Genomic DNA, 9637 nt, shown 5'->3' with positions numbered 1-9637 from the left:
GCAAAAAAGCCGCACTGCCCGATCGAAAAATGTTTTCTACTTACTTAGATAAGTGTTATGCTGACATGGAAATGGAGCTTAAAGGGACATTCGAGAGTTTGGAATATTTTCACGACTGCTGACATTTGGACGAGCCATAAAAAAAGTTTTCTCGGAATGACGGCACATTGGATTGATCCTTCTACTTTTGTACGAGGACATGCAGCGCTAGCATGTAAAAGAGTTCGAGGGAGACACACATATGATGTCATCGGCAATGAAATCGAGCAAGTACATTCGGCTTATGGACTGAACTCTAAGTGACAGCCACCGTGACAGACAACGGGTCCAATTTTATCAAAGCTTTTAGAATGTTCCAAAAATCAGACTCTGATGAGGAATCCAAAGAAGATGAAGAGGTGACATTTACTGATGTTGAGCAGACCCTCTCCACAGAATCTGAAGGACAGTTTTCTCTCCCTCCACACTTAAGGTGTGCATCACACACACTAAACTTAATTTTTCATGATGTTGAGAAATGGCTTCAAGCAAATGAGGCAAAATTCATCTACAGAAGTGCAACTTCAAAGGGTTCTGCAATGTGGACAAAAGCAAACCGTTCTTCTGTTGCTTCAGAGTTAGTAGATCATTTTTTCAAGAAAAAACTCATAGTACCTGTTTCAACACGATGGAATTCATTTCACGACGCCCTGTCCAGGATCACAGACATTCCCCTTGCTGAATTAAATACTGTCTGCACTCAGTTTGGAATCAAATGGTTCACTGATCAGGAGTATCTGTTCCTAAAGGAGTATTGTATCGTGTTGAAGCCACTCACTGTTGCACTAGACATATTGCAAGGAGAAGAGAACTGCTATTTTGGAATCCTTCTTCCAACTCTGGAGATTCTAATGTCCAGGACGCTGGCACTGCAGGACGAGCTTAAGCTGACAGCATCCCTCCCTGATATAATTAAGGTAATCTAATATGTATATATATGTGGCCTTACCCTAAAATAATTTTTTTGTTTTATTTATCATGCTCTTATGTGAAGTGTCTGATGTATTTTTGTCTCATAGGCGATTAAGGTGCGCTTTTCCTCAATGATGGACAATAAAGAAGTTCTCCTGGCTGCAGTCACTTTGCCTAAATTTAAGTTACGCTGGATCAGAGAAGAAGAGAAAAAAGATATGGTTAGGTCAATGCTTACTACAGAGTGCCGTGGGTTGTCTCTTGAAGACCAACAACCTGCTCAAGATCACAAGAACCCTGCTGACTCCACTGATGACTTTTTTTCATTTGAGGAGGACAACTGTACCTACTCTGCTGAATATTTGAAATCTGCTGGGTCTGAGCTCGGTGTTCTTAGCCAGTTTCCCAGGATTAAGGCCATTTCACTGAGGTACAACACAGCCACACCATCAAGCGCACCAGTTGAAAGGCTTTTTAGCCTCGGCAATCTTGTGCTTACACCCAAAAGGAACAGACTGTCTGTTAGGAGGTGGTGGGTAGGTTTATTGTTGTTTTTTTGGTTTTGTTTTCCTTCTTGGCACAGGTAGGCGGGGCGGGGCTCGATGGCATTCCGGCACACCTGCGGCGCATCGGACGTCATTAGGGAGCGCTTTTATGGAGCTGAATCTCGGACGTCTGGTGTCGGAGTATTGTCGTCTCATAAGTGGTAACGTGTCGGTGCTAGCTGAATCTGCTGATTCCACGCAATTGAGCTGCACGTTTCAGGATCCATCATCTGCCTGCTTCTCCTTTGTTTTAGTCTGTCCCGCTGCCTGTTCGCCTGCCTAGGTTTCTGTGTGTGGGCTTCTGTGGATCCGTGACGGAGAATTACTTCACACCCGGCTGTGACCACCGCTACATCTGTGTGTCAGTGTTGCAAGTAAGCTCTCCAACTCTCCTCGTCCACTTTTAGTTGAACTCTCGGCGATCGACGTACTCTAACTTTGTTTGTCCTTCGTTCTTAGGTAATTCCGGCGCGTCATCGGTCCGCCCGCATACCCCCCGGCTCCGTCTTATCCCGTCAGCGTTGCTCTCCGTGTACATTTTTATTTGTCACTGTATATAGCCCCTTCCCTTGTAAATACTCCCTCATCTGTGTACATAAAACCTGCATCACTTCAACCCTGTGCTCGTGTGTTTTCTGCCACTAAATCCATTCGGGTAAGGTCCCCTTAACAGAATACTCCGACCACTCTTATGGATTTGGCAGAACGCGCAGGTCCCGATTCCGGCGAATTACTCCAGAAACACGAGGAGTCTTTGTCAAGCTTGTCTCGGCAGTTTAAGGAATCCGAGAAATGGGCAGGTCGGGTTAATGAGACCTTGACAGCCATTCAGGAAACTTTAGCTCGGTTAGTTCCTCCTACCGTTCCCACTGTTTCGTCCCCCCCTTGTACCGTCCGTTCCGCAGAGTTCAGGCTCTGTTCGTGACCCCGCTCCCCCGGCTCTGGTGCCTTTCACGGGAGAGTTGGGCCGCTGTGGGGGTTTTTTGATTCAGGTTTCACTGCTTTTTCAGCGGTTTCCCCAAGCGTTTTCTGATGATGCTTCTAAGATTTCCCATATTATCGGTGCCCTTCGTGATCGTGCTTTGGATTGGGCCGAATCTTATCTCGCTCTACACCCCCTGGAGACTGTCACGTATGTACAGTTCGTTCGGGATTTTAAGGCTGTTTTTCATCACCCCCTGCGCTCTGACGAGGCGGCACGGCAGCTGCATGGGCTCCGACAGGGGAGCCAGTCGGTGGCGGAGTTTTCTATTGATTTCCGGGTTAAAGCCGCTGAGACGGGGTGGGGTGATGACGCGTTACGCGGGGCTTTCATTATCGGGTTAAGCGATCGCATGGAAGATGAGCTCGCCACTCGTGATGAACCAGAGAGTTTTGAGGCTCTCGTTAATCTGGCCATTCGTATCGACAATTGCCTTCGCGAGCGGGAGAGAGAAAGGGGAGGCCGGTCCCGTGCTGGGTGGGGAGAGCACGCTGCTGTGCGCGCAGTCTCCCGCCCCTCTCCTTCCGGTCCGGCCCACGCATGGTCTCCTCCAGCGGACGCTGCTGAGGAACCTATGCAGTTGGGTCGTACGAGGCTTACTCCGGAGGAGCGTCGGAGGCGGTTTGAGGGGCGGTTGTGTTTATATTGTGGCCAGGCGGGCCATTTTGTGTCCACCTGCCCATTGAGGTCAAAAGGGGGTGCCCACCAGTAACTGTGGGGGTACTGGTGGGTAGCACTTCCTCTCTTTCTCGCGTCCCCCGCATGCAGCTTCCTGCTGTCGTGACCAACGCGTCTGGTACTTTTTCCACTAATGCACTTTTGGATTCTGGCGCCGAGCAGAACCTTATTGACGGCGGTCTCACGAGGCGTCTCGGTATTAAGACGCGGCCCCTGCAGGTGCCCATCTCCGTTGTGGCGCTCACCGGACAATTACTACCCTCTGTTACTCACGAGACTGAACCAGTTTCATTGGTTCTTTCCGGTAATCATCGCGAGCTTCTTCGGTTTTTTGTTTTTTCCTCCCCCGAGTCTCCCATCGTTTTAGGTTACCCGTGGTTCGAGCGTCATAACCCTCAGATTAATTGGTCCACTCGTCGCATTGAGAGTTGGAGTAGCCACTGCTTGTCTCACTGTCTACAGTCTGCTCTTCCACCCTCGCCTGTCTGCTCGTCTAAGCTGGCACCTGAGGAGTTGGATCTCTCGTCTGTACCTGAACAGTATCATGATCTGGGGGCAGTTTTCAGTAAACGCTGTGCGCTCTCGCTTCCCCCCCATCGTCCTTATGATTGTAGCATTGAACTGTTGCCTGGAGCTCCGTTGCCCACCAGCCGGCTGTATAACCTCTCTGGTCCGGAGAAGGCGGCCATGGAGAGGTATATTACGGAGTCACTGGAGGCGGGCTTGATTCGTCCGTCATCCTCACCGGTGGCGGCGGGTTTTTTCTTTGTGGACGAGAAAGATGGATCTCTTCGACCCTGCATTGATTTTCGGGGTCTTAATGATATAACGGTGAAGAACAAATACCCTCTTCCTCTGATCTCGTCTGCTTTTGAACCTGTACAGGACGCGGTCATTTTCACGAAGCTGGACCTTCGCAATGCGTACCATCTGGTGCGCATACGCCAGGGAGATGAGTGGAAAACGGCCTTTAACACACCGCGTGGACATTATGAGTATCTGGTAATGCCGTTCGGGCTGACTAACGCGCCGGCGGTGTTTCAAGCATTGATTAATGATGTGCTACGGGACTTTTTGAATCGGTGTGTGTTCGTTTACCTTGATGACATTCTTGTTTTTTCACGTTCTTTGGAGGACCATGTTCAGCAGGTGCGCAGCGTTTTGCAGCGGCTTTTGGAAAACAAACTTTTTGTGAAAGCGGAAAAGTGTGAGTTTCATGGTCGTTCTGTGTCGTTCCTGGGCTATGTCTTTGCTAAGGGGCAGGTTAGGCCCGATCCTGGTAAAATCAGGGCGATTGCTGATTGGCCGACTCCTTCCTCGCGCAAACACTTGCAGAGGTTTCTGGGTTTTGCTAATTTTTATCGCCGGTTTATCAAGGACTACAGTCAGATCACTCTTCCGCTCACCCGGCTGACGTCCCCGGCTCGAGTTTTCAGTTGGTCGCCTGCGGCCGAGCAGGCGTTTACTCGGTTGAAGGAGTTGTTTTGCTCCGCGCCCATTCTCGTTCACCCCGATGGTTCCAGACAGTTTGTTGTGGAGGTGGATGCTTCTGATGCGGGTGCTGGAGCCGTGTTGTCGCAGCGCTCGGCCGACGATGGCCGTCTCCATCCGTGCGCGTTTTTTTCGCGGCGGTTTTCTCCAGCTGAGCGGAACTATGACGTGGGCAATCGTGAGCTGCTGGCAGTTAAGCTGGCTTTGGAAGAGTGGCGTCACTGGTTGGAGGGGGCGGAACAGCCGTTTGTGATTTGGACGGACCATAAGAATCTCTTTTACATTCGGTGTGCGAAGCGGCTCAACTCCAGGCAGGCCAGGTGGCAGCTATTTTTTAGCCGGTTTCATTTTACTATTTCTTTCCGACCGGGTTCCCGCAATGCTAAGCCTGACGCTTTGTCCCGTCAATTTTCTCCCGCATCTGAGTCTACGGGGGTGGCCACGATCATCCCCTCGTCCTGCGTGGTGGGGGCCGTGACGTGGGAGATTGAGAGCCTGGTGCGCAGTGCGCAGCGGCAGGACCCGGACCCCGGTTCGGGCCCGCCTGGTAGGCTGTTTGTTCCGTCGGCCGTGCGTGCCCGCGTTTTGCACTGGGTACACGCTTCTCGCTTCGCCTGTCACCCTGGCGTGCGTCGTACGGTTTCCCTGTTGAGGCGCTCCTTTTGGTGGCCCGCTTTGGAGAGTGACGCCCGCGAATATGTGTTGGCCTGCGACACCTGTGCGCGCAATAAGAGCCGTCACCTGGCCCCTCCCGGGCTGCTGCACCCCCTGCCTGTCCCAGGTCGGCCCTGGTCGCATATTGCAGTTGACTTTGTTACTGGGTTACCGCGTTCCGCTAATCACTCGGTTATTGTCACCATTGTTGACAGGTTCTCCAAGGCAGCACATTTTGTTCCTCTCTCGAAGCTCCCTTCTGCCCTCGAAACTGCTCGTTTGCTCGTTGATCATGTTTTTCGGTTGCATGGGATTCCTTTGGACATTGTGTCGGACAGGGGGCCTCAGTTTGTTTCTCGGGTGTGGAAGGCTTTTTGTACTGCTTTGGGGGTGGGGGTAAGCCTTTCTTCGGGCTATCATCCGCAGTCTAATGGACAGACTGAAAGGGCTAATCAGCAGCTGGAGTCCGCCTTGCGCTGTGTGGCCTCCTCTGACCCCGCGTCCTGGAGTAGTCATCTTGCCTGGATTGAATATGCTTATAATTCCCTCACCTCGGCAGCTACTGGTTTTTCTCCGTTTGAGATATGCCTTGGATATCAGCCGCCACTGTTTCCTTCTCAGGAGGCGGAGATTGCGGTTCCGGCGGTGCAGGACTATTTACGCCGCAGTCGGAGGATCTGGCGCCAGACTAAGGCAGCGCTGCTCCGGACCGCAACTCAGACTCGCCGTGCTGCTGATCGGAGGAGGACGCCCGCGCCTCAATACACTGTGGGTCAACAGGTTTGGCTGTCCTCTGCAAATGTTCCTCTGAAGTGCGTGTCCAGGAAGCTTGCTCCTCGCTTCCTGGGTCCTTTCACCATCCAACGCATCATCAACCCTGTTTCTGTGAGGCTGCAACTGCCGGCTTCCATGAAGGTTCATCCCACGTTTCATGTTTCCCAACTCAAGCCTGTCTCTCGCAGCCCACTGTGTCCACCCTTGGAACCACCTCCGCCTGCCCAGGTTGTGGACGGCGGCCCTGTCTATTCGGTCCGGCGGCTGCTGGATGTGCGCCGTCGTGGTCGTGGTTTCCAGTTTTTGGTGGACTGGGAGGGGTATGGCCCGGAGGAGCGCTCCTGGATTCCTGGGGCCTTTGTTGTGGACCCGGGTCTTATTGTGGATTTTTACAGGAGGCATCCTGACAAGCCTGGAGGACCGCCAGGAGGCGTCCCTTGAGGGGGGGATACTGTTAGGAGGTGGTGGGTAGGTTTATTGTTGTTTTTTTGGTTTTGTTTTCCTTCTTGGCACAGGTAGGCGGGGCGGGGCTCGATGGCATTCCGGCACACCTGCGGCGCATCGGACGTCATTAGGGAGCGCTTTTATGGAGCTGAATCTCGGACGTCTGGTGTCGGAGTATTGTCGTCTCATAAGTGGTAACGTGTCGGTGCTAGCTGAATCTGCTGATTCCACGCAATTGAGCTGCACGTTTCAGGATCCATCATCTGCCTGCTTCTCCTTTGTTTTAGTCTGTCCCGCTGCCTGTTTGCCTGCCTAGGTTTCTGTGTGTGGGCTTCTGTGGATCCGTGACGGAGAATTACTTCACACCCGGCTGTGACCACCGCTACATCTGTGTGTCAGTGTTGCAAGTAAGCTCTCCAACTCTCCTCGTCCACTTTTAGTTGAACTCTCGGCGATCGACGTACTCTAACTTTGTTTGTCCTTCGTTCTTAGGTAATTCCGGCGCGTCATCGGTCCGCCCGCATACCCCCCGGCTCCGTCTTATCCCGTCAGTGTTGCTCTCCGTGTACATTTTTATTTGTCACTGTATATAGCCCCTTCCCTTGTAAATACTCCCTCATCTGTGTACATAAAACCTGCATCACTTCAACCCTGTGCTCGTGTGTTTTCTGCCACTAAATCCATTCGGGTAAGGTCCCCTTAACACTGTCAAGTGAACGCTTTGAGAGACTTACATTAATGAGATACAACAACTTTTTCAAAAACAAGACAGCTAAGTAGTACAAAAAGGTTTTTGGAAAACATATGAGTGCATAAAGTATCCAGGAAATATGGTGCTCATTGGTTTGATGAAGTTTCAGAGGAATTCTGTTTGTTAACCAAAGGTCAGAGTTAACTTCACTTTGTTGAAACACATGACAGGATTACATACATTATGTATGAATATGTTACTCATTGCTTTGAAAATTTAAAAATGTTAATGTTTACAGCGTGATACATGTCATGTTTAACATTTCTTAGGTTAAGCTTTTTTGTTATTCAGATATGTTGCAGAAAAATATTTTTGTTATTCAGGAATTGTGTTTCTTAGCTAAAGAAAGTTACATTCCTTACTAAAAAATGTAATTATTAAAGAATGTTTTTTTATAGAATGCAATAAAGATGATTCAGAAAGCTAAAAGGCTAAACTATTTCATGTTGACTCGTATGTTTTTTTTTAAATTATTTATTATTTAAAGAGTTTAATTTCTATTGTTTGTCCACTCAAGGTTTATGTGGATTTTAAGTGATCATTTAGTGAAATTACTTATTGAGTAATTAAGTTACTTTTCAGACACAGTAATTAGATAAGTATTTTAAATACAATATTGATTAAATAATTAGTAATTAATTACTTTTTTAAAGTAACTTACCCAACACTGGTAGTTTTCGTTTCACCATTGTAAAGGCCTTCCTCTTCTCCACTAACTCCTTTGTCATGTCGGGAAACACAGACACTCTGCTCCCTTCCCATCCAAAGCCGCGTTTTACTTTCGCGGCTGTAATAACTTTATCTCTTGCCAACTGACGCAGGAACCGGACGAGCACTAGCCTCTGAGGTTTGTCCGGGTCCAGCATAGGAGCCAGGGCCCGGTGAGTGCGCTCAATCTCGAACTCGGGGTCATTTAATCCAAGATGACAGCAGCACCTTACACGGCTTGCGTTGAAAGAAAAAAATTATCCAAAATATAAGCTACAAATTTGCAATATTCAATACATTATCATGTCGGAGGAAGGAGGACTCCTAGCCAGCTGCCATCTTGCTTGCAACGCTCACGTGACACATACCAACCCTGTTCTACTTTTAAATAACTTAGGAGCCACAAATAAACTAGCAGTCTGACAGCAAGGTTCTTTATTAGGCTGATACAGTACTATGAGGTCTTTAGATTATTCAAAAAACAAATTATTTGAGCCCTTGTGTATGAGGAGCAGGATTTTAAACTAAATTCTGGATTTAACAGGCATCCAGTCAAAAGTCAAAATACACTCTCTTTTTAGTCCCTGTCAGTACTCTCACAGTAGCATTTTGGATCAGCTGAGGGCTTTTCAGAGAGTAATAGGAAAAGCTGTCAATGCATGTATTACTTGTAGTCTGGACTATTGTAATTCATGATTAACTACTTTTTCAGCATCACTCTGAGACAGGAATTTTCTAATTTTAGATATTTGTTTAACATGTACACTGACGGACATATCCTGGTCAAAATTGACTCCAAGATTCCTCACAGTGATATTGGAGGCATAGGTAATGCCATCCAGAGTAAGTATCTGGTTAGATACTATGTTTCGAAAATATCTGAATATAGAAGCAGAAAATTAAAGGTCATCCAGGTATTTATGTCTTTAAGACATTTCTGCAGTCTAACTAATTGGTGTGTGTTTTCTGGCTTCTTGGACAGATAAAGTTGGCTAACGGTTTCAAACTTGCAACAGGTCCAGATGGAAGACCCTTTATTATGTTGGTGAGTAGTCTAATTTGGAATATATGGAATCATACATCCATCCAAGTACAAGGTCAGGTTACACCAATTAATCTAGAAATGCCTAAAAACACAAGGATGTCACTCATCTCTTCAAATGTGAAGGTTAGTGCACTAAATGCAACACAGGGTATATGTGTCAGTCATGTGATCAGGTCTTACCAGGTTGTGAGGCCTTGGTGAACCTTTTCAGAGTTTAGAATACATTAGAATGCAGTGTAGTTTTCACATATATAGTCATACTTGTTTGCAGGTTTTTAAAAAAATAATAAGTGACTTTGAGATGAAGAAGCTTTGATGGGCACCCTCAGGAGGCTTTAAACTTGACCGGCAACAAAGACTGCAGGGTCTCTCTGGAGGACTGACAGGATGCCAGTAATGACAAAGGCAGAGCCCATCAGCAGGACAAATCGAAGGCTCACAGTGACGAGACACACTAGGTGGCCAACGGCTAGGGTGGAGTCCTGCTGATGGTTGGTGCCAGAAGGCCAGCAACTGTGTCAAAGGAAAAATGGGAGGATAAAGTAAGACATCTGGTAGTCTGGCAGGAGCAGGAGTAGGAGTACAGCAACCCTCAACTGACTTGGCAGGAGGCT

The 9637-nt window shown here is 48.3% G+C and overlaps 1 protein-coding gene across 1 annotated transcript; it reads left to right on the top strand.

Annotated features, from left to right (window-relative positions):
* Positions 1–335: 335 nt before the first annotated feature.
* On the top strand, positions 336–7299 carry LOC148102066 (uncharacterized). Its single transcript, XM_087844424.1, has 3 exons — positions 336–956; positions 1059–1480; positions 7233–7299. The coding sequence occupies exons 1-3, from the start codon at positions 351–353 to the stop codon at positions 7297–7299; spliced, it is 1095 nt and encodes a 364-aa protein (XP_087700550.1). The 5' UTR covers positions 336–350.
* Positions 7300–9637: the final 2338 nt, after the last annotated feature.

Source organism: Neolamprologus brichardi, chromosome 7 (genome assembly GCF_056152115.1).
Source record: "Neolamprologus brichardi isolate AB-2024 chromosome 7, ASM5615211v1, whole genome shotgun sequence".
NCBI classification, from domain to species: Eukaryota; Metazoa; Chordata; class Actinopteri; order Cichliformes; family Cichlidae; genus Neolamprologus; species Neolamprologus brichardi.
The sequence above is the reverse complement of the archived record's forward strand: the minus strand, read 5'-3'. Positions and strand labels throughout refer to the sequence as shown.

Bases quoted from the DNA above. Each gene is read 5' to 3' on its own strand.
- LOC148102066 (XM_087844424.1), top strand. From the start codon at position 351: ATGTTCCAAAAATCAGACTCTGATGAGGAATCCAAAGAAGATGAAGAG. The intron at 957-1,058 runs GTAATCTAATAT...TTTGTCTCATAG, and splicing joins CCCTCCCTGATATAATTAAG to GCGATTAAGGTGCGCTTTTC. The intron at 1,481-7,232 runs GTGGTGGGTAGG...AACACTGTCAAG, and splicing joins AACAGACTGTCTGTTAGGAG to TGAACGCTTTGAGAGACTTA.